This window comes from Polypterus senegalus, chromosome 1 (assembly GCF_016835505.1).
Source record: "Polypterus senegalus isolate Bchr_013 chromosome 1, ASM1683550v1, whole genome shotgun sequence".
NCBI classification, from domain to species: domain Eukaryota; kingdom Metazoa; phylum Chordata; class Cladistia; order Polypteriformes; family Polypteridae; genus Polypterus; species Polypterus senegalus.
Genome location: NC_053154.1, coordinates 171,921,602 through 171,949,047, shown reverse-complemented (window position 1 = coordinate 171,949,047; position 27,446 = coordinate 171,921,602). Strand labels below are relative to the sequence as shown.

General features: G+C 39.3%; 1 protein-coding gene across 2 annotated transcripts in view; it reads right to left on the bottom strand.

The window, feature by feature from the left end:
• crocc2 (ciliary rootlet coiled-coil, rootletin family member 2) overlaps positions 1-27,446 on the bottom strand; it is a 232,484-nt gene that overhangs the window by 152,304 nt on the left and 52,734 nt on the right. For both annotated transcript variants that reach the window (XM_039763044.1, XM_039763051.1), the window contains exons 4-5: positions 17,851-18,018; positions 8,414-8,497 (exon numbers count right to left, since the gene is read on the bottom strand). In XM_039763044.1, the coding sequence (XP_039618978.1) occupies positions 8,414-8,497; positions 17,851-18,018 (252 nt within the window). The remainder of the gene's footprint in view (positions 1-8,413; positions 8,498-17,850; positions 18,019-27,446) is intronic.

Genomic DNA, 27,446 nt, shown 5'->3' with positions numbered 1-27,446 from the left:
TGGCCCTGTTGTTAAACAGCCTGCTTCCAGACTGCAGCATTGATATAAATTTGAAAAGCTGGCTAGAGCTTAGAGAAAATGACAGAAATCAAACTCATGTCTGGTTTGCATTAGAAAATTGACTCTAATAAATGACACAGTCATTGTGCAGCGCTGAGGGATGAAAGTCGAGCTGTTCCAGCAATGGCAGAGGCAATCATGTGCAGGCAGGGGGTTACAAATATTAAATGGAAAGCCTCTGGCGGCTCCACCACTGCTAAGAGCGAGGGGCCAAAAATATGAACCACGGTGATTTGTAACTTGAAATGTATACTTTAATATACAAGAACCATCCCTTTACCTGCTTGATTGTGCATTGTCATGAACCAGTAGCTTGATATTTGTAGGACTATGAAAAAGAGCACGTCACTGATCTCAATACTGTTCATTAAGTACTAAACATGTATTATTTCCAAAACAATATTTGAATGTCCCTATGGTGTTGCTTTTAACCACACTGGTAGGTCACTGACTCTACAGATTTACAATTTGCTGGCTAAAGAAATGTATTCTAACATCTGTGTAAAATGTATTCTTTGCCAACTTCCACTTGCGCCTCCACATTATTGTTGAAGAACAACACCCCAGACACTAATGAGGAGTAAAGATATGTCTTCACTAATTCAGCTGAAGGGTGACTTTTAGGCAACATAGCTATCCAGGATACAAATTATGCTTTCCTCTTGCTAAAGAAGAACAAACTACAGCCATGTTAAAGGAGGTGCAGTTAAACAGAACAGTAATGTTCTGAACTAAATTTTTGAAAAAGCAAAAACAATTTTGAGGAGAAACAGGCTATCCACACAACACAACTCTGCATGTCCTAGTCGTCAAATGTATTCAAAATATCAGTCTAAAAGTGAAGTCAGTTTCAACTACACTACTTGGTAACTTAATCAATCTATCTATAATCCTCCAAATGTGTTTGCAAAATTTACTCTTGACCATCAGTCACCTGTTTCCCCATATTCTTACTGAAGAACTCTTTTTGAAGTAACAGCAAGAATCTACCATACTAATCCCCGTCACTATTTTAAACACTTCAATCATGTCATTTCTTAATCTCTGTTTGCTTAAATTGGAAAGATTCGACTTCTTCAGCCTTTCCTCATAGCTCATACGCCATAAATCTAAAATCAGCCTAGTAACTTGAACTTATGCCCTTCTTATCATAAGGAGAACAAAACTGAACACTCTATTCCAGATGTGGCATCATACATGTGTTATACAGTTGAAAAATAAACTCCTCTGACTTGTAATCGACAGAAGCCCAACATCCTATTAGCCTTCCTGATGACTTCTGCAGACTGAATGGATGAAAACATTGACTAATGCACTGTGATTCTGAATATTGGTCTTATTTCCTAATCTGTTTTCCCAAATATGTGTAAAAATATATTTATTATTTATTTAAATTTATTTATTTAAAATGAGCAGCAGTGCCAGCATCGATCCCTAAGGGACATCACCTCTAACATTACTTATTTTGAAAAAAGTTCCTTGTGCAATAACTAATTTTTGTGTTCAAACCTGTACCCATCTGCACACCTCACTTTGCATCTTTGCCCATTGATGTTTCTTTTAAATTAGACACTGTCCCGTTTTCAATGTGAGGAACAAGATATTATTATTAGACATATTAAGTTTAAAATCGCTGTGACTAAATGTGAACTGTGTCGTCTCTGTATTAGATTTTGACACCTTAGTTCACCTTGCTGATTTAAAATTTTAGTAATTAAACCGTATTCTGTAATGGTAGGAAAACACCTCAAGATTGAAATACAAATTACTCTAATGTCTTAATTAGTTTTATTCTTGCGTAGAAATGAGTCAGCTTCAACTAATAGCTCTTTGGTTTGCAATTTTAAATGATCAATGTGTGCTTGGATGAGCACAGCAATTGACCCATCACATTGGGTGTCTTCCTTCTGTGCTTTGATAGAAGGATTACTTGATTACAGCAGGTCCAGGCTTGTGATCACCGGGATTTGGACGGGACCATGCAAAACTCTGGTAATGTATGCATGGACAATGACAACTCCTAGTGTCTTGTCAGTGCAATAATGTGCCAACATAGCAATGAAAGGAAGTGCATCCTGGCAGGAGGGGCGCACAAGACATGCCATAAGATTTTACCACAGCATTTTAAAGGACTGGACAAGAATGTGGAGGTGTATGGGGTGGGGGGCTGTTTTGAGAGGTTATAGCCAATGATGCCAAAAAAGTGGTGGATAGGCATTTTTCTGGGTGGTGTTTCCCTTTATGTAATAATGTGTGAATGACAATGTATTAGTACAAGTTGTAATCTCTTTCTCTCTCTCTCTCTCTCTCTCTCTCTCTCTATCTATCTATATATCTATCTATATATATATATATATCTATATCTATATATATATCTATATATCTATATTTATATATATATATAGAGAGAGAGATCATATTACATAATTACATATTACATAAGCCTAATATTGCTTATTTGGATCAAAATTCTGTTTAATCAGACCAAAGAACGGGACAGAGAATAAGAAAAAGAAGCTGCAAGTTGCCCGCAGAAAGCAGATGTAAAGCGGGTCAGCGACATTGGGAGGATCCCGAGGATCCCTGGGCTCCCCAGGAGAATTTATGCTTTTATCAAAGGTCAGGAAGTCGGAAAATTTGTACCAAGTGCAAACCAGTGGGGGTGAACATGTCTGCCCTTTCTTTCCTAAAACGGACCGCCCAGTAGCTGGCGACATGAAGTCGAGCATAAACAAGTGCAGTGCATAAACAGAATGAGTCAGATCACACTAGACAAGTTCTTCAAACGTTGACTGGAATTTGGTAATGTAACCTTTTTATTGTGCTTCGCATGCTGAGTGTCGTGTACATCATTTCGAAGAATTTGTAGATTTCTTTTTCAATAATGTACGTGTACGTAGTTCTTGTTTGTACATTCACCATACTCATGTGCAGCACAATAAAAGTCATAATGACAATTTAATATGTTACTTATAGCACGTCCCGTCCTGGTTGCACATGTATAGGGCATGTTCGTGTAATCGGACCAGCTGGTTATTAGGACCAAAATGATTGCGATGTGGTCTGATTAACAGGAATCGACTGTATATCTATATCTATCTATCTATCTATCTATCTATCTATATATCTATCTATCTATCTATCTATCTATCTATCTATCTATCTATCTATCTATCTATCTATCTATCTATCTATCTATCTATCTATCTATCTATCTATATATCTATCTATATATATATATATATATATATATATACAGTATATCTATATGTATGTCTGTCTGCTTTTCATGAGAGAACTTCTTAACGGATGTAGATCAGGTTTTTTTTCTATAATTTGCTTGAACATAACTGTTGAACATTGTGACTTCTCTCATTGTGCTGAGAATCATAGTTCGCTTGCAGGAACGACATATTTGCGCTAATCTGAAACAGAGGCTGCAGGCCAAGGGGAGGAGGAAGCGTGACGTCAAGAGTAGGGACCCGGGCAGGGCCCTCCTCATTGTCCTGTTTCACTACTACGTGGGTGGAGCCATGGGGAATGGCTAGTTGTAAATAAATAAAAAAGGAAGTATACATGTAAACATAAGGCTCAAGGATGCAGAGACATCAGGGGCTTTATGTCGAGATCTACTGACAATAGGTGTTGTTGTTTTAAATGTAGGGTTGCCAATGACCCTAGAAGTGGCTTGGTGAGAAATGACCCTTGCTCACTTAACCAGGTACTAGGTATTGGGACTTTTATAAAATTTTTTATAGACAATATGTTTTCTTCATTTGAATAACTGTGTCTAACATATAACCATTCATTAGAAACATATGTTTTATGACATGCAAGTTAGAACATATGCTAAAAGAAACCTGGTCAACTTTCCTCTCCTCCTCTTGGTATCTACTATGGGAGCCATACTGTATAACATGCTGATGGCCTAAGTAGTATCTTCAAGCTTTACTGTTTTCTTCAATAGTGGACCTCTATGTACTCTAAGGCAATGTTAGAAAAGCATCTTTATAGTTAGAATTTCATAAGATGCATAGAAATGAACTATTGATAAGATGCACTCCTTATCACTTTTGTTAGAACATGGTCTAATTCAGCTCAAAAGTCTACACTGGAAACATTTCTCTTGATCTGGATTATTCAACATGTACCCACATCATGGTCTCATATGTAAATTCTGTCATCTAATCACATATTTTGGAAAATCTTTTGTTTATATTGTGCCTATTGAAATTAAATTTTCTCTTATATACTGTAGAAGACAGTTTTGGATTTATAGTAAATCCTAACTCATTAACAACACTATTTAACGTAATATTCAAAGGAACTTTACTGCTTAATGAAAAAAAGGATTGTGGTATCTTACACCACACTTTTGGCATATCACCCAATTTTTACTTAAAACTATGAAAAATCACTTTACTAGCAACCACTCATAACTTTTGTTTTAATTCAGCAGACATTTATTAATGTTGCTCTTAATTGCTAACCTTCAGGGTGCCTCGATTTCAATGACTGACTGCCCCACATTAAACCTTATGATTTTTTTTTTCATTTCTAGAAGAATAGAGGAGGAGACATCAGATTTGATTCTTTAAGGTTGGAAAGGATGAGCCATCATATCTAGAAAATAGAGAGAATCCAGAGAAGTATTTGGGATTGTTTTCTTTTGTTTTTGCACCTCTGGCTATCTGCAGCCTTGACCAGGAACAGAAATTGAACTGATGGTTCTGCTGATGTTATTAACATAGTGGAAACTAACTAGTAAGTTAAGGGCATGCTTTATACCACAGCTTTTCTGCTTCAACCTTTTCTCAGGTGATCTGATAGAGTTTGGGTTTCATAATTTCATTGTGAAAAACAATATCAGTTCAGTCTTGGGAGACTACTGTGGCTGAGGGTTTTCACAATAAGTGTGTCATTGTTACTTTCCCTTCATCTCTTTGCTCAGTGAGCTGTCATTTTTATTTACTTATTCTAAAAAGCTTGAAATATTTGTTTATCATTTCAAAACTTTAACTTAATTTTCCTTTGCCATTTTCTTTTTAATTCTTCCCTTCTATGGAATATCAGGGGTGTTTGTACATTAAGGGCAAGTGGGCTAAGCCCCTGCTATCTCCCAGTTGCTGTGCAACAGTTAAATAAGTAGTAAACTCACCTCAGTAATTTAACGTATTGTGAAATGCTTATAGCAAAATCAAATTAGCTGTCATAATCAACTTTCTTCCAACGTTCAGCAATATGCTCAATGCAGTTTCTTTCCTAGAAAAACATTTCTTGAAGATTGTGCATTTTATGTGTGCCTGGTACTACTTAGGGTCTCTGAATGCTTGGGCAGGTCCTTAGACGCTGCAGTACTTTCATATTCCTTTTCTCAGATGTGTGCATGTGCTGCCTGAACTTCATGCGACTTGCTGGTTGATTTTTTTTTTCTTTGTTTTTTTTTTGTTAAAAATGTGTGCCTAAGCTTGTCTATCTCACTATTCTGGAGAAGATGGCATCATTATTATTTATTACATTCATTATTCATGATTTAGTACTATTTCATAATTCACGATTTAGTACTGCCATGTTCCCTATTTGTACATTAATTTCACTGGCTCCACCTTACACCATTCACTTACAGTCAGAGGCAACATGGTTGGCAATCAATTTCCCCAACTCCAGAAATCAATACAAGCCAGGATCTTTCCCAAAATCACTGGCAGCCACATAGTGAGATCAATTAACTTAAGGAGAGGTGTATGAGGTGTATGTCTTGGAAGTTCTGCCCGTTAAGTGCATCATGGTCTCTATCCCTCTCTCTTCCTCTCACTTACATGCACACACACATGCACACACAAACATACCCACTGCATGGCTTCTCATGGATGACTCAATAACTTCTGACAGCAGATCTCCCCAGGTCTGTGTGACCCCACTAGAAATTTCATCCCAAAAATGCCATTGTGGAGTTTGTTGTTTGTGGAGAAAAAAATAAAATCTGCAGGCATTCCAGACCATGAGATCGCCCAGTCCCCTCTGGGACTAGGCTATTGGCATCTGAAGGACCAGGTTAACACATGTATATTTTTCTGCGAGTAACCCGATTATTTGTCCATGTAAACCCTTAACAGGTTTACACTTAAGGCTTTTGTATTCTGCACATGTTGTTTCATTGTGATCATCTCTGCATGTGTTAGCTTTGTACATGCTTTTAGCAGCCACAGATAGAAGTAGTCACAAAATACATTTCCTGAAGCATATACTTGGGCAATTGCATCATTCCTTCTCATGTTTGAAATAATCTGTCTCAATATTTCAGAAATCACTAAATGTATGTTGATTAGGTGAACATACAGTGCTAAACTTAGCAACACAATTTCAGGAGCAGAGCTGGGGGTAACACATTATATTTTGGGTGTATTAAGTACTCATTAAAGTAATGAGTAACATAATGCAATACTTACTGAAATAAAAAAAAAAAAAACCTGCATTATTATCATCCAAGAATCACATGTTCCAGTATCCTGGTATTTTGCAGGGCTCAATCACACTGCCAAGCAGAGTGTGCTGCTTGCAATCCAGTAGCAGAAATACAGTAATTCCTCCTCGATCGCGGGGGTTGCGTTCCAGAACCCCCGCGAGAGGTGACAATCCGCGAAGTAGAAACCATATGTTTGTATGGTTATTTTTACATATTTTAAGCCCTTATAAACTCTCCCAAACTGTTTAGAAATATTCCCTGCACAGTTATACAGCAAAAACCCTTTGTATTCTCTTACTGTAGTTATTAGGTAAGATTCATTGAAATTATGTATGTAAACACACTGTTTATATACAGTAAAACCTAAATATTATTTTAAAGATATTGAGTGTCTCTGATATCACATATGTTACAGCCATTACAATAGACAGGCCACCAGCAATAAATACGTACAATGCAAGAAAAATTGTATACAGTAAATGTGTGTACAGTGACACTAAACGTACGTACATGTACTAAGTACTGTAAGTAGAAAATTAATTATGGCTGCTCACCAACAATGACACAATGACTTGTCCAATAACGATGAGTTTAGTTTTACTGCACAACAAACGAGAGCGTTACAGCTCTTCTAAAGGAGCCTGTTCAGGCGACTGTGTAGCACCACCGTTGTTCTTCTTCAATCCAAATCCCTACAGCAGATTCCATCCAGACTATTGCCTTATTACATCCACTTAAAACTCGTTTTGCACCCTGTTTAAAAGGACACTGTGGCCGTAGATCTTATATTCCTTTCCTACTTTTTACATAAAAAGAATTGTGGCGTCATTGGTGCCATAATGGCGTCCTACAGCGGTGTAACTTTTCCCTTCCTTCAACAAATCCAAAACGTTTACCTTTTCGGCAATCGTTAACATCTTCTGTTGGCGCTTGGGCACGGCACCTGAAGCAGTAACAGGAGCAGATCGTTTTGGAGCCACAATGAAGGGCTTGACTATGCACAAAGATAAATACAAAAGAGCACAAAATTAACTCTTTACACAGTAAAACACGTTGATGTTGAATGAGCAAGACAAGACTTCCTGGTTAACGCCGCAGAATCGAATTCAGCGCTCCGTTGCTGAGCCATTCAGCACACAGGAACTTAACTGTGTGCTCTGATTGGTTAGCTTCTCAGCCATCCGCCAATAGCGTCCCTTGTATGAAATCAACTGGGCAAACCAACTGAGGAAGCATGTACAGGAAGTAAAAAGACCCATTGTCCACAGAACCCGCGAAGCAGTGAAAAATCTGCGTTATATGTTTAGATATGCTTACATATAAAATCCGTGATAGAGTGAAGCCGCGAAAGTCGAAGCGCGATATAGCGAGGGATTACTGTATACTAATAAACTGTTTAATTTTCAAACAGCTATTTACTATAGATATGGCAGGCAGTGTGGTGTAGTCGTTAAGGCTTTTGATTTCAATTCCTGAGGTTGTTGGTTCAAATCCTGCTACTGACACTGTAAAGCCATGAGCAAATAACTTGATCTGCTGTGCTCCAATTAGAAAGCCAAAAAAAATGTAACTAATTGTATCATAAATGTTGTAAGTCACATTGGATAAAGGCGTCAGCCAAATGAGTAAGTAAATGATATAGTGTGATCAGGTGACACAGTGGTATTGTTTGTGCTGTCAATCATCAGTGGCTCAGGTTGAGAATGTAAAAAGTGGATGAATGTAATTTACTTTACAGCACTTCAAGGACTAAACATATTTATAAAACACCGAATGTTTTCAGAATCATGGTGGCCGATGATGATGTTTAACTTTTTTTACACAGTTGAATGACGTCGGAGCATATTGACAAAGCAGAACTCCAGAAGCGTACTCATCAGGACTCACCAAGTGTTTTGTGTTGTCTAATTCAGAGGACCTCTCAATCGCCTGCTGCTCAAGTTCACCACATCTCTTCTTGTACTGGAGAACCTGAAAAGGCAGAGAAAATGTGGTGATTATATTGAGTGAAAAAGGCACTAAATACATTCCTGTAAAAGAAAGCATGTCTTACATGATATCAACATAAAATCAAATTAGTCATACCAGCTAAGAAACCCTGAAATGGGTTAACCAGTTTGATAACAGATACAGTACATCCATCCATCCATTTTCCAACCCACTGAATCCAAACACAGGGTCACGGGGGTCTGCTGGAGCCAATCCCAGCCAACACAGGGCACAAGGCAGGAACCAATCCCGGGCAGGGTGCCAACCCACCGCAGGACACACACAAACACAGATACATGGAAAGTTATATCATGTATAATAGATGCTGCTGGAATTGTACTAAACCCAGGTCTTAGGAAACTATAATGACACAAGAGCTTGCCATGGGTACCAACAGGGTGGTAAGAGTCAAGAAAAAGTCCTGATACTTGGCCTACAAGAAAGAGAGAAAGAGCCATGATTGGAAACAAGAGGAAAGGTCTTACACATGCTAATACAGAAGTACAGTGGCTGGTAAGGAGAGTGACCTAGAAGAGCAACAGGCAGGTTCATCTGCGTAAGAGACAGATGACTTGGTGGTAGCATGCAAAGTTCCTCCAGGATACTAGGTAGGTGGTTGGCTGTATAAGTAAAATAAAAGGTCCGGGGAAAGAATGGCAGATGTAAGAACACAAGCTGGCTGCTAGTGGGCATTTGGTTTCAGACAGGAATGCACAAGACCATACAGTCATGGCCAAATGTTTTGAAAATGACACAAATATTAATTTTCACAAAGTTTGCTGCCTCGTTTTTTGTGAATTTGCATATACTCCAGAATGTTATGAAGAGCGATCAAATAAATTGCAATTAATTGCAAAGTCCCTCTTTGCCATAAAAATGAACTTAATCCCAAAAAACCCATTCCCACTGCAGTTGTGAAGAAGGCTTCAGGGCGCCCAAGAAAGTCCAGCCAGCGCCAGCACTGTCTCCTAAAGTTGATTCAGATGCGGGATCGGGGCACCACCAGTTCAGAGTTTGCTCAGGAATGGCAGCAGGCAGATGTGAGTGCATCTCCACGCACAGTGAGGTGAAGACTTTTGGAGGATGGCCTGGTGTCAAGAAGGGCAGCAAAGAAGCCACTTCTCTCCAAGAAAAGCATCAGGGACAAACTGATATTCTGCAAAAAGTACAGGGATTGGACTGCTGAGGACTGAGGTAAAGTCATTTTCTCTGATGAATCCCCTTTCCGATTGTTTGGGGCATCCAGAAAAAAGATTGTCTGGAGAAGAAAGGTGAGCGCTATCATCAGTCCTGTCTCATGCCAACAGTAAAGCATCCTGAGCCCATTCATGTGTGGGGTTGCTTCTCAGCCAAGGGAGTGGGCTCACTCACAATTTTGCCTAAGGCAAAAGTGATAACTAAGTGGCTCAGGGAACAAAACATTGAAAGTTTGGATCCATGGCCAGGAAACTCCCCAGACCTTAATCCCATTGACAACTTGTGGGCAATCCTCAAGAGGCAGGTGGACAAACAAAACCCCACAAATTCTGACAAAGTTCAAGTATTGATTATGCAAGAATGGGCTGCCATCAGTCAGGATTTGGCCCAGTTGTTGATTGACAGCATGCCCGGGCAAATTGCAGAGGTCTTGAAAAAGAAGGGCCAACACTGCAAATATTGACTCTTTGCATAAACTTAATGTAATTGTCAATAAAACCCTTTGAAACTAATGAAATCCTTGTAATTATACTTCAGTATACCATAGAAACATCTGACAAAAAGATCTAAAAACACTGAAGCTGCAAACTTTGTGAAAACTGATACTTGAGTCATTCTCAAAACCTTTGGCCATGACTGTACTCTTCCTCTAACTCACTAGACTGTTAAGATCTGTTTTTTTATTTTATTATGCAAATTCTAGGGTTTCTTGCTAATTTTGCATATTGATTGTAAAGATTTGACAGAGATTTTAATTTGAGGTTTGTTTTTGAGTTTCATTCACCTTCACAAAATGTACAAATTGTTTATATTTTCTGTGACTCAATTTTGTGTTTATTATGTGCATCCTGTTGCTATGAAAAGGTCAGTTCACGTGGCTATGTTTTATCCCAGTTTGACAGATAAACCATTGAATTGCTTTCCAAAGACTTTCTTTTTGATTATTTCCTGGTTAATAAATGCTTTCTCCTGTTTTTTGACTCTGAATTTTCTGTTACATTTTGGTTCTGACAAAAGTTCAGATTCCTGATTTTTTAATTTTGCTTTGTTCTTTCTGACTTTGATTCCTAGGTTTAGTTTTGGGTCTTGCTAAAACATTGTTTTTGAGCTCATGTTATCAAAATTGGCATAAATCATGTCTCCTGGTCCTTTCTCATTTAAATACTATCTTCATCCTTTGAGAAAGAACAAATAGACATCCAGGGAGTGGTCTTGGTGACATAGCCCTTTAAAGGCAACAGAAATGGTACCTGGGTACCCCAGGAGCAATTACTGGGGATTCTAGCCATAGTTCTTTCTGTGTATTTAATTTTACTGGGACAGGTCTTGACCCACCACTGACAAGCTTATATGGATGTAATAAGAATTATTGAAAATTTAAATGGATAAAGAAAATGTAATAGACCTAAGATTCAGATTCTGATTAGGTTTTGACCTTTAATCAGATATTAGCAGGACCATAAAGATGGCTATCTTCTTTGGACTAATGTACTATACAATCTCCACTCATACCCTATACCAATGCTTTTTCCATAAATAAGTGTATTTTCTGGTTCTTTAAACATCACAGAAAAAAGTAACCGAATGTTCTTTGGTGTATGTATCTTTGTTGCCCAAGCAAGTGTGACATGCCATACTGCATCCCAATCCAGCATTTTTTAAAACTTGTTACTCCTGCTACTGCTTTAAGAAGCAAGCAAAGTGTGCAGTGCCCACTATTGTGAATGCTTACAGTAAGTACTACTAGTAGTTGTAGCAGTGGTGGTAGTACTGTAGTGCTGGTGCTGAGTGCAAGAATTGATCTTTGAGGTGGCTTGCTATCCTTAAAAGGACTGCTTGCCATTGCCTGCTAGATGGATTCCTGTTTGCAGCTTTGCAGGCTTTCCATTTTTATAGATGTCCCTGCCATTGGTGATGGAATGCAAGCTTATACTGTACTATGGATGGCTCTTCCCTGACTGATTCAAATTCAGTACTGTTATAGAATTGGCACCTGTATAGAGTACAGTGAAATCTTATTAATTCAAGATGCAAAATACCATTTCCATTTATGAAAAGTTTTCTAACGCTTTGAGGGGGAGACAAACTACAGCAGTGGTTTGCACTTCTGCTTCTCAGTTCCAGCTACATGGGTTCAGTTCTCACTCTGGTGACCCTCTGTGTGGAGCTTGCGCTTTCTAGCTGTGCCAGCATGAGCTTTCACTGGGTATTGTGTTTCTGCCTGTATTTCAAAAGAGGTGCCAACTTATGCTAAATGGGGAAACTAAATTAAGTATAAGTGACAGTGGGTATGTGAAAAACTATGCAGTGAAATAAAGGGACATCCTGTCCAAAGTTGGATGTAGCCAAGTGCCCAAAGATGGCAGGTGAGACTACTTTTCCCCATAACCCTGGAAAAAACTGGAAAAAATTAAGCATGTAGAAAAGTGGATAGAAAATATTCAAAAATTCATCTCTCCTGTTTAATTAGACCTTTGTTTTCTGAGGTTATTTTCATATGGCCCTGCTGTTTTTACGCCCTCTTTAATGCCAAGGCTGACGTGTACTTCCAGATATGTTGTCCTTAGTTAACTGCCTCACATTCAAGTCTTGCTAACAGCTGTCACAATAGAGATAGCAGACTGATTGTACATATTCAATGCATTTAACCCTTCTCTTAAAGTTTACAATTTAGTACTCTGAATAAACACATCATCCTATCCTACGGTATTCCATTTGTCTTTTGATTTTCTGTTAGCTATGTCTTCTGAAGTGTCACTAGTCTTATGCTTCTATATAATTAATACTCTTTCATTCTGTACATACCCACGTTATCATAGCAGTTTGCAGTAATGTTGTTCACAATAATATGATAATGTTACCCTAGGTCAGAGGGACTACCACTGCTTTTTCTCAAGGACGACAGGTCTCGGCAGTTTATTTTTCCAGAATCTGTACTAAAGAACTTTCACTTCCCCTCCTCTGTTACCAGTTGGGCTTAGCTTGGTTTAACTTAACTTAATTTGATTTCTGTGTTGCAATTTATTTACCATACACCAATAAATGTACAAGGAAAAAAAAACACAAGAAATACACAAAGATGATTGTGAATATAAATACACATAAAGAAAAATGTTTTAGCTGTATCAATGTAGTAGAAGCTATGACATTTTGTGTTTTATTTTAAATGTATTCTAAAGTATGTTTGTTATTTTATAGTGCACTTAGACTCTGTTCAGTAAAACATTTGCTTTATTAACATTGAATAATGTTCCCTCAGCCCTACAACAATGAACTGTAAGGAAAGAGGGTTTAAATTGAAGGTTGCTGTTTTTTATACAATTTGTAATATTTTGTATTTATTCCCTTTTCCCATTTTGTTCCATCTGTCTGAACTTTATATATACAAATATTAACTGGCAGTAGAGGTTTATGTGTAAATGTTTTGTAGAGGTGTTAATTTTGTTAAAATGCTATATACTATATATTATAATGAAACACAAGGATATGTTAGCATCCCGGCTGTGATAGGAATCACCATCCATCCCGGATGAATTGCCAGCCCATTCCTGCCTTCTATTACTATATACAGTAGTTATGTGGCACATAGTGTGCATTCCGCCAATGTCTGACTGCATGTATGTTTGTGGTCCTCTAAGTTTATAACCGACTTCAGAAAACCCGATTGTAGAACGTGACATAGCAGACATAACCAGACTTAGCAAACGCAACAATTTCCTGCATGCAATATGTGTATTTCATGTCTCTTGTATGAAAAGCCATTGTGCTTCCAGTATGCTTCAACTCATAGGGAGCACACCCAATCTTGTGTATCATGCATCTCTGGAGGATTGTACCGTTATCACTCTACATTTAGTGAAAACAGATACACTACAGTCTCCCATTTGATAAGATCTTTGCTAAATACAGCATATATTATGGTATTACACATCTTCCATATTGTATAACGTGCTATATTGTGAATATATCCTACCTGTGTGTATGGGTGTGTGTTTACATATATATATGGACACAGACAGACGGACATCATAATTTCACCACACACCATTTATTTATACTAATATTTACAAGTTTACCGAGCAATCACACCCCAGTGCCTCCAGCACCGATCCCCCAAAGTCCAGGCCACACAGTCCTTTTGGCCTTTCTTTCCTGGCCGCCTACAGTCCTCTGTCCCTTTTATGGGAACCCAGATGGGCTCCAGCTGCTTCCCGGCACTCCTCCGCAGACAAGCCCTTGTGTGGCAGAAGTGCCGGCTGTGCACCCGGAAGCCGTCCGGGTGTCCCCTGTCGTCTTCTCCCCAACACTTCCTGGTGTGGCGGAAGTGCTGGGCTCCAGGGCTGTTCATCTGGGTTCCCATAAAAGGGACAGAGGACTGGAGGCGGCCAGGAAAGAAAGGCAAAAGGACTGTGTGGCCTGGACTTTGGGGGATCGGTGCTGGATGCACTGGGGTGTGATTGCACGGTAAACTTGTAAATATTAGTATAAATAAACGGTGTGTGGTGAAATTATGATGTCCGTCTGTCTGTGTCTGGGCCAGCGTTCACTATATATAGTGGCGGATGGCCAGTGTCCATGCCTAGCCAGGACATCCCTTCGTTAAATGTTCAGGGGGAGCAGCCATGGACTGTGCAATACCTCCACCTGGACACTAGATGGCCGCCCCCCGGGGTTGGAGTAGTGCCTCAGTTTCCCGCAGGGCTCCATGGGAATTGGAGTTTTGCATCCCTGTTGGGTCCTGAGCCCGTATGGGCTGTATATTCGCCACACCCAGAAGTGCAGCCGGAACTCGGCAGTCAACCACCTGGAGCACTTCTGGGTGTACTATAAAAGAGGCTAGCAGCCACCACTCAATAGTCAGAGTTGGGAGAAGGAGGACGAAGCTTAACGGAGGAGCGGTGGTGAAAATGAAGAGTGTGTGGTGTTGGTGCTTTATTGGTCTGTTTTGGGACTGTGTTGTGCCTGTGGGGATCACGGGAAAGATGTGACCCACAGGTGAGGAAAAATAAAAGTTTCTTTGTTTTATATGTGCCTCCGGTGTAAGTCTGTGTCAGGTCAGGTGCGAATATAGCGCCTTTTTACAATATATATATGTGTGTGTGTATGTATACCTATTGACGTTTTGTGGAACAGAGGGACTTGCAGAGTACTAAAATAACTGGAGTTCCAACACAGTGATCACATATAATTGTGAGGCAGGAAAAAAAGCAATACACTTTGAAGAAATAAACAGACGCTTGGGGTGCAGTAACACAAAGTAAATGAATAGCCAATGTGGCAATATTCAAGTGGGTCTCACTGGAGAGCTTTGTCCTTTCAGAGGCTTGGGTCACAAGACAAGACACCTCCTTCTGAGGATGGCTGTTTTTATATGCTCTGGTCTGGAAGGAACTGGGCCTTTTGGAGCAACAGGGCATGGCCAGGCACCCTCCTGGGGCATCTTTTCTGAACTGCAGAGGGAAGAGACCAGACAGTTAGTGACAGCATCCTCTCTCCTCCTGGTCTATCACAGCTGTGTCATTGGCAAATCTGGCAATGGTGTTAGAGTCCTGTGCAGATGTGCAGTCCTATGTGTAGATGGAATATGGCAGAGGATACAGAGCAGAACACTATGGAGCACCTGTGTTGAGTGTGACGGATGATTTGGCATTGCCACCCACTTAGGTCACCTATGGTCTGCCTGTCAGAAAGTTAAAAATCCAGCTGTACAATAAAGTGCTCAGACACAGGACCTTCAGCTTGGTAATGTCCTTACAGGGGTTTGTTGTGTAAAATGCAAAGCTATAGTCTATAAATAGCATTCGCACGTTATTCCATTTCTTGTTGTCCAGGTGGACCAATACTGTATGAAGGATCAAGATGACAGCATACTCTGTGGTTCTACTGGAGTGATAATGCAAACTTTAATGTATCCAGTTCTTTTGGCAGCATTTGAGCATATGTGATTTTTGACTAATCTTCGTAGCACTTCATTGCTCTAGTTGTTAGTGTGAGAGGTCGATAGTCATTCAGACAGGTTGGATTTGCTTTCTTAGGTACAGGGACAATCATTGATCTTTTAAAGCATTTTTTATGATAGACTGGGTTAAGGAGAGATTAAATATTACCAGGAACACTGCTGCAAGCTGAAAACATGTCCTGGAATGCCTTCCTAGTGTTCATGTTCCTAAAAGCTCTCCTCTTGTTGTGTTCCAACAAAGTGAACACTGTTTATTCACTGAACTGTTCTCCCACCACAGATGTGTTAGAATGTCAGATGCCGCAGGCAGCATACATATCAAAGTGTGTATAGAAATTATAAGGCTCATCTGCCAGAGAGGTGTTGACACTTACCGTAGTGGGAGTAATTGCTTTATAGTTTATTATTGTCTGCAGACCTATCAGACTGTTCAAATTGCTCTTTCACTTTCTCCCAATATCGTCGCTTAGTGGCTTTCATAACTCTCCTTAGATTTTACAAGGTGGCTTTGTAATCATCTGTTTTCCCAGACACAATCCCCGGGTTGTGCATCATGAATGGTTTTATACACCCATGATTTCTGCTTGGGATAAGTCCTGATGATGACTTTTGTGCTGTATCATTTGCGAGAAATCCAATATATAAAGTCACAGCTCCCATAAACACATTGATGTGTCATCAGAGCTGCGTCTGAACATAACTCAGTCTGCAACACTCTCTGCCTCTGATTGGACTGTCCAATGTGTATCCTCATGTGTGACTGGAACTCCTTCCTTTAACTTTTGTTTATATCTGGGCCTGACAGAGATTGCAGAATGGTTAGATTTGCCCAAAGGAGGCTGTGCCTGTGCTTTATAGCTGTCTTTATGCATAGCATAACAATGATCCAACTGTCCTATCCGCTCTGGGAGAACATGAAATATGCTGATAAAAGGTCAGCATTACCTTTTTAGCCTTGTTGAAACTGCCCAGCCATGATAAGGGCAGCACTTAGGTTATCATTCTAGTACTGACTGAGTGTCTTGTACATTTCTGTCTGTGCAGTGTCGGCCTACCCTTCAGAAAGAATATACATATCCATGACAATGACTGAAGTAAACTGCCAGGGAATACAAAAATGTTTGCATTTAATTATCAGGGCTTGAAGATTGAGTGAGCATTAGCGTGATAAAACACTTAAGTTCCTGCTGTCACACCAGTTATTGTTAAATCTGAAACATTTTGTTAAATATGAGACATAAACCTCCACCTTTCAATTTGCTGGACTCCTCTGTTGTGGGCAAGTGGTAAATGAACAGAGATTCAACAGACAGAGATTCAACATGCATGAATTAGCCAAGTCTTGGTGAGACAAAAGATCTTGCAGTACCAAATGTCTCACTGGAATTTTATCCTTCCTTTTTATGTCCTCCAGCTTCTTCTCCAAAGACTGGACATTGGGTAGCAGGATACTGAGTAGCGGTGGTAGGTATGCTTGAGCCCTTAGTCTATCGTGAACTCCGGTGCATTTCTCTCAGTGTTTCTTTCGGGTGCATCTGCTGCTGTTGTCACTGTACTTTCGAAGTAGAGTACTTTTAAGTAATAGTTATCCAGCAACTGCATTGCTCCTATGTAAAGGTATTGTAATTGACCACTTGGTCCATCCATCCATTATCCAACCTGCTGTATCCTAACTACAGGGTCACGGGAGTCTTGCCTGATCTTGCCTGAAGAAGGGGCCTGAGTTGCGTCAAAAGCATGCATATTGTAATCTTTTTAGTTAGTCAATAAAAGGTGTCATTTTGCTTGGCTTTTCTCTACTTTCTTGAATAAAGGAAGTAATGATTTAAAAACTGCATTGTGTGTTCAATCAGACTGCCTTTTACTAATATTGAATTTTGTGTAAAAGTCTGAGGCCATTCATTGTGAAAAATACACAACAGAGGATATTAAAAAGAGGACAAAAGCTTTTTCATACCACTATATACTGTACTATACCTCTAAGTTTACTTTAGACACAGGAATTGTTTATCATTACCTCCAACTGCTAAAGTTGGTCCTTTAGCATGTATGGTATAAATAACAGCTGGCCCTTAGTTCAATTGTCCTTTAATTGTCACTCATTTAATCTGGTAGTCTTTTGGCTGTTGGCACATTAACCTGACCCTTCAGTTTTAGGCACAACTACGGTTCAAGTTACCTTTGTCTGGAGTTTCTGAACCAGTTGTGCTTGTCGCTGTTGTCCATCTTGGTAGGCCTGCAGCTTTTTTTTGTAGACCTTCTCATCATCTTCAAACTGGCGCCTCAGTGCCAAGAGGCCTACCTCATGATCTTTGTCTCCAGTTTCCAGGGACAATGCTTGCTCCAGCTGTTTAAAAAAAACAGAAATAAAGTTACACAGTGGTCCCAATATGGGGATGGGGGTGTGTATACCATTTTACAATTACAAAGCTTTATGGTATGCACTGTCAGAGGTGTTGCTAAGCTAGAGAAATGGTTAGAAATGTAAGGAGGAACTGGAGAGAGGAGTTTACTCAAAAATGACAAGAAATAGTTAGAAACTAAAAATAAATATACTGTATCTCACACGATGGCTATACATGCCTCGCCCTCAAATGTTTGCTTCAAATCAAAAAGCATGGTTTAAAAAATAAAGTGATAATTTAATTTATTATTTGCTAACCTACATAACAAATATCTATAGTTAAAGTAAAGTGGGTACCGCATTTCTGAATAAAACCTGAAACTTTATAAGTCCATCCATGCATTAATTTGTTGAGTCCAATTCAGGGTCATGTGGGCCACCACTTATTCATGTAGTAACAAGCGTTCAGCAGGAACCAACCTTGAATGGGTGCCAGTCCATTAAAGAACCTCATCCATACTGGGTCAGTCTAGAACTGCCAAACAGCCCACCAGTAATAATAGATGCCAAAACATTTATAGAAAATGTTGTTCTAGATTAATACCCTAGGCCACTTATGTTCCCTGGCCATTTTTGTGTATTGTTTTCCCACCACATATAACAGGTAAAATATGTGATGTGCAAAGAAGAATGATACAGTGTGAGGTGAATTTTACAGGGGATTCCTCCCCTCCATTATTTCTTCAATGTAATGCATGACACTGTTCAGCAGGGAGGTGGCTATACAGGGCAACACGATGTGAAATGCAGAACGATTAAGAGTTCACATGGCACCCACGGCCACCTTCTTGCTTCAAAGTGATCGTGACTTCTCGGGGGAGATTATTGATTTGATTTGATGCACTAGTGAGTGATATGGTGTGAAGTCTGGCACTCCATCTTCACCAATAACTCTCCAAAATCCAAACTACTAACAAATCTGTAAGATAGCACCCAAGCTTGTGGTCAACCAATCAGAACAATTAATCACCCGAGCCCCACCCACAATATAGCTCCTGAATGAATGAGAAGTACACACCCTTGAGTAAGAGCTAAAAAAATGCCAGGAACTACCTGCCAAGAACTACAAATGGCTCAAGTTCCTTTGGTTAAAATGCTACTAAAGTTATGAGCTTCTAAAAAGTTCCTGGTTCCTGAAAAAACTTCCCACGATGGAAAATTGCGGTGACTTAACCTTAAAGCGTTGCTCCAGAGTATCTCTATTGATCACCTGGATCATAATGTGTGTACCTTTACACTGAGTGTGCATAAAAAAGGCTCATTCCAAATATAACTTTTCACTTTCTTGTGTGTAAGAGTGTTAAACTGAATTAAGTTTAATTGGTGATTCTAAACTTGTCCTGTCTGAGTGTGGTTGTATGTATGAGTAGTTCCCTGTGGAGGACAGACACCTCCTGCAGGAGGTGTGAACAGTGCTGCCAGGGTTACCTCTGGCGTAATGTGACTTCAAACTGGACTTATTCGGTATAAGAATGTAATGTTATAGGGTTTATAGAGTTGTCAACAAACCCTATGTTACCAGGTATATAGAGCCATCATTGTCATGTGTACTAAGTTACTTACATTTGCTAATTTTAAAGTTAGTAAGTGTAAATTTAGAGTTTGGTTCACCCTCAGGAACATTAACTCAAAAGTATGCTAGCTAGTCCATCAGAAAGTAATATTTATGGACTGTTGGGACAAACCAAAAATTTTCAACCCAAAACAAATACAGAGACAACCTGGAAACTCCACATACAGTACAGTAGAAAGAACCTTAGTGACTACCAGTTTGCTAATATCCTTTAATATCCAAACTAAAAGAGAAAGCACCCTAATGAGCCAGTCAGTTATATAACACATAGTAGAAGTTTTAGCAGTGTTTATACATTGCTGGAGATTTGTGGCCCTGTCTGATATGATCAGTTAAAGCATTGTCATGACCAATATCACTTCTGAACTTGAACTGTAATAATATATAAACAAAAAACCCCAATGGATATTGGTTAGGTACAATTTTCTTTTTAAAATGACTAATGTTTAATTGTAAACATATGTTCTAGCTTTTCAAAATACCTCTATCCGTCATAAACTTTTTTTTGGATCCAAGTAACCCTCCATAGTGTTCCTTATAACAATGCAGGCTTGTGAGACCCAAAGCCACAAGTTACCTTTTGTGCTAGAGAAAGCAAACACAGCACTTAGCTGCCTAATGGGCTATTTTGATAGGACCATCACACAATGCCAGATCTGTTTCACAGCATATAGGAACTTTGTCCAGTCCAAGTGCTGCTGTAAAGTATTTTGATTTATTGAATGTAGAAAAACAAACACAGTTAAATAATTTCGCTGATGAACGTCTGTTTTGCAGAACATGCTGCTTATAATTAAGAAATGACAGCAAACGATCAACTTGATATGTTTGGAAAGAGTGAAACTAAAGAAAAGGGGTGCTATGCTGTCATGAGGTTTTCTCCTTAGGGATGTGAACCTGCCCATATTATGTGTACCTTACAATGATTTTCAGTAGCATTTTCATTTAAAAAGACAAACCCATTAATCCATTTTTCTGCTAACTATTCAAAATGAATGGACCCACATGAGTGCACGTGTGTATAAGAGTGTATTGATCTGGTTAACGCGTTACAGTTCTTAATGTGCGGCTCAGTACTGTTACAATGTTCAGTGCAGAAAGCCACTACAGAGAACATCATCCTAAGGTTCTGTTGTATAATTGTCTATGCATATCTAAAATGTTTTTTGAAGAATGCATACAGAAGAATAAAAACCAGGGTGAAATGGACAAAATGAATCCTGATTATATTTCTTCACAAAAGTAGTACACCCCTTTGACTAATTATGATTATAATGATGCAAGAGAGTGTCAACGTGTCGAATTTTGATTAGTGCATGCAAATGAGAATTTCACTGTGCTCATGACAACAATGACCATATAAACCTATAAACAGCCTTATAACTGTAGGTACAAATGGGCTGTACAACTGCAAAAGTTGGGGCTTAGTGAACACCCATTGTGCAAGCTATGTGTGAAGAAAGGCACTCTAGTCCACATCCTTGATGCATTACTGTTCTTATTCAAGGGAGACAGAAGTGGTAGCATGACAAATTGTTTACGGTTCTAGTAGACTAGATGGAAACCTCAGCAAATCCATAGGACAGCAGCACCATCTATTCAGTTAGTCAGGGCAGGAGTAAGAGTAAGGTAAGACAAAAAGCAACTTCTGCTGGAAAGCACAATGGTGGCAGATGGGGATGGACCTGGTAAGTATTCTGCAGTTCCCCTCACCAATTATCCAAACATCTTAGGGCCTGACATTGTCATTTTATGAAAGCAGGAAAGGAAAGTCATCCTGGTTGAATTGACTGTCCCATAGTAGAAGGAGTGTGATGATGCTCAGAACAGAATAGCCACCAAGTACCAGAGGCCTCATGTATAAACAGTGCATATGCACAAAAATGTTATGTACGAATGTTTCCATGCTCAAATCGTGATGTATAAAACCTAAACTTGGCGTAAAGCCATGCACATTTCCACGGTAGCTCATACCCTGGTGTACACAAGTTCTGTGCTCAGATTTGCAGACTGACAGCACCCAGCGTCAAAGCAGTGCTACTCTTCCAGTGTGGTTTCCCTTGCTTTTTTAGATCCACATCCCTGACGCGGCTTTATAAATACACTGAAATTAACAGCATATTGTTTATTAGTTTAATGCCTCTGATTATAATTAACCAGTAACAATATAATGGTCCACAGAATGGTCAAACTTTTCTAAATACAGTAGCTGCTTTAGCGTTGTTACACTCACTGCACCTTCTTCTTCTTTCAGCTGCTCCCGTTGGGATTGCCACAGCGGATCATATTTTTCCATATTACTCTCACTGCACCACTCGGAGTATTTATATCACTGTATCTGAGTGTGAATCACAGCTGTACAGCAGCTGATCAGAAAGAGAATTATCGGTATACAACATCAAGCACATGCTGCCTCGGCCATGTTGTCTATTGAACTGCTCTCATAAGGCAAACACTTCAGAGCCTTTCCTCGAGGTTCAGAAAAAGTTTCATCCTAAGAACTATAAACACACTCAATCAGTCCATCAAGTGCTCCTTGTACAACTGTTTGTACTTATAAGTACAATTACCTAACTGTAAACTTGCAGTACAGGTGTAATATTGCTCAACCTGAGCCACTTTATAAAGCGCATATTTACATATGATGACAATATCATTTTTAAGATGAAAAGCAAAATAAAACTTTAACTTAATTTAAAAAATCTGTATTGTTAATCAATAAACATGTGAGGACATGGTGTCGCAGCGCTAGCAAGGATCTGGCACTCCATTTACGGATTGTTCCTGTCTCGCGCTTTATTCTTGCTGGGACTGGCATGACACTGGATGGATAGAATAATTTAACATGTACTACGAAGATATTTCAATGTTCCATAAAAGTTTTGAAGAATCTGCGTTCTAAGCATACAGATGGCTTAACGTCTTTTACAGAGCTGATTGTGTGGCGATACTTGGAGAAAGAAAAAGTAAGGATAGGAATTGGGGGTTAGTACGTCTGAATGAGACAGTACTGCTGAAAAAAATTATTTCATCAAAGGTAACACACAGCACAGCAAGCATCTTGCGTGAGGCATAAACAACCACTGCACCACCATGTTCCTATGTTTAATAACATGCTTTGACTCCTATCATCATGAAAATGATATCAAGTATACATCTCAGTATTTTAATTATTCAGAGAGCTGTAATATCACAAATGTAATGGATTCTGTGTCCTGTCGGAGGAAGAAAAAGCCAGATTAAGAAGCACGTAGTGTTTCACACACATACTGTAGAGCACATAGAAGATCAAATACAAAACAAAGCATTGAACATGCTACTTTAGTTACGATGGGATTTGAGAAACTAGTAAATTAAACTATTTTAAGATGAAGTTTATGATGTTCTACTTTAATGACAAAATAAACTGTGATTAAAGTGGAAATTTAAAGATTAAAGTTGACATTTCGTGCTTTTTTCCAACTGTGTGCCTATTTTTTTTTCTCTGTACCCTAATAAGCTTTCATATGACACTCAGACGGTGGGCTACAACTCGCCTTTTCATGGCGACTTTGATATCTGACAACTTTTTTTTTTTATTTCAGGCACTGTGCGACTTTGTGAACTTGAGCTTTTGAGTTTCTCCAACACTCTGTCACTCGATCAACCTACTTTTGTTGTTCATACCACTGTTTAAACCAACAAATAGTACATTTTTCCTTGCCTCCACTTGGTATTCGCTGAAATTCTTCTGTTTCACCCTGTGCTTTTGCCATTGCCTTTTCATAGAACGCTGAGCTTAAGGGCTATTTATATTGATTTGCATATTCAAAGAGGCGTAATTCTGGGCGGAGACGGGGCAGGACAGCACGCGCACGCACGTGCGTTACTTTTCACGCTGACTGGGATTTATGTAGTGGAGGAATGCGGAAGTCAGCAATTGCACAGATTTATGCATCTGGATTTTTTTGTGTGTACGCACATTTCTGCTTTTGTCCTTACACCATGTTTTAGTGTGAATTCTACACACAGCATTATGCATGAGGCCCCAGATCCAGGAGTGCAGTGATAAAGGGTGGCAAAAGTGATTGTTCCCTGACGAAGTGTGCTGTAGAGGGTTTCCTCCATAGTTGATGTGCTCTGTGAATATAGGGGAAAGAAAGAACTTCTCCTGGGGTTGGAAATGTAGCACAAATGTACCTAGTTATGGTAAAAAAAAGGAAAGAGTGGAACTGGAGGTCCATCACTGATGGGCAGTGATTTGATCACCACTGCAGACTCACCAACCGAAGGGTGTCACGGTTAGGGGTCAAAACACCCAGGTGAGGTTGGGCACCATCTGATGACATCACCTCAGAACCAAAGGCCACAGTCACTGAAAGAGTGACTAAAATTTAGGCATATTAGGATACATTTAAGAATGAATTGCATTGTTTATGATCGTTATTAATTCCAGAGATGTATAATTATACATACAGTACATGAACAGCTTAGAAGTGAGTAATTTGTTATTCTTAGTTTATTATCATCTATTTGTAGCTGTATATGTTTTGCTTTCTACTAAAAATATAAAATTAAGCATTGTCATTTTTAAAAAGGGCATCCATTCAATCAAATTCAGTGATCAGCAAGTAAGAAATAAATTGTCACGATTTATCGGTGCATGAGCTTTCTTATTATCCTTCCATAATCAAGCAAGCTTATTCTAGTTCAGGAGCACAGAGCAGGGCGTACTCACTCATGTGGGATCCTCTAAACTTAAGACATTTATGGTTGGGAAGTCCAAAGTACCTTCAAAAACCAACTCCGCTCCAGGACTGTTTCCTGCCTTGTATTCAGTGTTGTTGGTATACACTCTGAGCTCTGATGAGCCACAGTTGAATTGAAAAGGTCTGAGTATGTTGTATTATGATATGATAAATTATGTTATGTTCTACATACAGTTCCCTGCACAGCGAATGTTTTTGACGATGTATAAAGTTCATTACATAACTAATGTAAAACTTCATTGTCACACACTTGCCAATTTTTTTTCTCCAGGCAGGCCTGCACGGCCATTCTCTACTGCTCTGTGCTGTGCTTGCTTGACTCTTTCGCCATCGAAAGGCTGCCTTTGATTTGTAGATGAGCTGCTGGACAGCCGTTTCTGTAAGCCCCAGTGAATTAGCATGAGGCAGTGAGCTGCTTCCTGCGCACTATTTATTAAAGAGCTAAACATCTGGCAGGTGTGACAACAACCCGGGAGCACTGCGAGCCAAATGAAACATGTTGTCAGACAAGGCAATCCGTTCAGTGTGTCAGCGCGGACATTAATATACACAAATATATGGCTTATTCTGGTCTGATTGCTGCTCGTCTCCACCACATGAATCAGGAATGTAACTCTAATAACGACTGATCACATGATAAGCCTCCTGACTATTAGAGACTTTTTTTGACAAAATGAACTGTGAATTTGGAGGCTCAACTTGTTAACACAGCTCAGGGCCTCACTAGAGCAAAAGCCTTAAAGCAACCAAAAAGATGGGCCATTAATGACAGCATTTATATACAATTCCTTTTTGATTTATTTTATACAGTATAGTGCAATATTTCATCACAATGCACATATGAGATTAAATAAATTGATATAGTATCAGATTCACAGTTGAGAATAACAATAAAATTGTGGTGCAAGTAGTAACAAATGCAATACTGACGGAGGACAAGGTGTCGGAAGAGATCTGACATTAAGAACAGAGCACAGTGTCCTGCAGAAACAGAGGAATCAAGTGAAACTACAGTAGACAAGCTGCAGGCTTGACTGGAGCTAACAACTCTCTTTCTCTGGAAATGAGAACATTTGGGTTGAAAAATGAGGACTTTTGAGGACGCCTTTCCCTATGATGCTATAATACGCCTTTACACTGTCTTATGTTTTTTTTTTTTTAAACAATGTAAACCTTTAGTAACAGTTTATCACTTTAATTATGATATGATGGCTACAATCACAGTCATTGGCAAACTAATAACCCATTAAATATTTTGAATATGTTAAGCCTCTTAAATTAACAGACTTCATTACTTCCATTCTTATTTGGATAGCTTAATTGTCGTAAACCTGTAAAAAATGACACACAGAGGTTTCTGCAAGTATACTCTGAAGGCCATCTTAAGAGGACAGATCTCATATCTGTCACACAGAAATAAATTGGAAACCAAGAAGGTGTCGGAGCTAATCAGTGAAATTACTAGAATCAAGAACATGCCAAGTGTCCAAGTGAGGCACTGGAAAAGGCAGGCTCTGCATTCAAAACTCAACCTCTTAACAACTAAAGAAACTGACCAACTCATATTTTAAATCAAGACATCATTATTATGAACATGGAGAGAAAGCTAATAAGATCTTAGCTCAACAAATACACAAGCAAGATGTTGACAATGCAATCCCGGCAATCACCAGCACAAACGGAGACAAAATCATTGACCATAAAAAAAAATGACACACATGGTAAATTCACTTGCCCCACCAGGACACATGGAGAAGGGAAGGACCGGGAGAGGGGCAATATCCTCTCCCCTGGATTGGTTTGGGGCCACGAATTTGGAGCTTGGAAGCTCAACCCTGTTTGGGTCCGTGGCCACCACCAGGGGCGCCTAGGTGATCCCGGAGCCCTGGACTGCAGCACTTCCTGCCGGAAGAGAATCCAGGCGCACCTGGAGTGCTTCTAGGTGCCCATGCAGTACTGCTGCCACACCTGAAGCACATCCAGGTGCAACATAGAAGGGGCAACCTCACTCCATTCGTGGAGCCGGAGTCAGGAGGCAGAGGACAGAACTTGTGAAGAGAGGAGAGGAGGTGGCCGAAGAGAAAATACAGAGAGAAGAAGAAAAGGGACTGAGCTTTATCATTGGTAATTTGTGCATTGTGTGCTTTGCAGGAGAAGAGAGTTAATAAACGTGTGTGTGTTTTGGACAGTGTGTAAAGCAATGTGTATTCATGTTAAATGTGAAAGGCTTCATAAAGGTTAATGGTATTTCTTTTATACTGATTACTTTGCCAAGACTGAGCTATTTAAGTGCCATGTGTTTGCTCTAACACTGAAAGAAACTTTATATTAAAAGAATGAAAAGTGTATAGGAATTAGAATACTCTTCAGGAGAAGGAACTATAAAGCATAAAGTCTAAATATGCTGCAAAACTCTTTATTGATGGATGTTCCTTGGAACAAACACATTTCTAGAGTGTTTTGTATTTGCATTCTCTGTGAAAGGCACTTTTTAAAGCAAATGTTACAAACGGAAATTAGTCAGAAGAAAACAATATTTGGTTTATTCATCACATTGGGATGGTTAAAGCTTGTTAACCAAAAACTTATTCACCAAGATTTAGATTTCACAATTTGCAGTACAATTTGCTGAGTAAAGTGTTGTGAAAATCAGCGCTTTGGTTAGTGCTTCTGCTTCACAGGTCCAAAGTTTTAGGTTCTATTCTCTTGTTTATCAGGGGTTTGTGTATTCTTCCTGTGTCTTCCTTAGTCTAATTATCAGCTCTAAATTGCTGCTGTGTGAGTATGCATGTGTGCAGCCTATGAGGAACAGGCACCCTATCCTGGTTTATTTCCTTGCTTTGCACCTAGTGCTGCTGGGATAGACTCCATCACCAGCAACCCTGAACTGGAATACTGTGGTTTGAAAGAGATTTTGGGAGCCTGCACTGATACAGCATGTTGCTGCACTCACCACATGATAAACCACCTCACGATCCCAAATTAGGACCCGAGTGCAGTTATGCAACGGGTGATACCTCAGCACCACACTAGTTCGAATGGAATGGAAC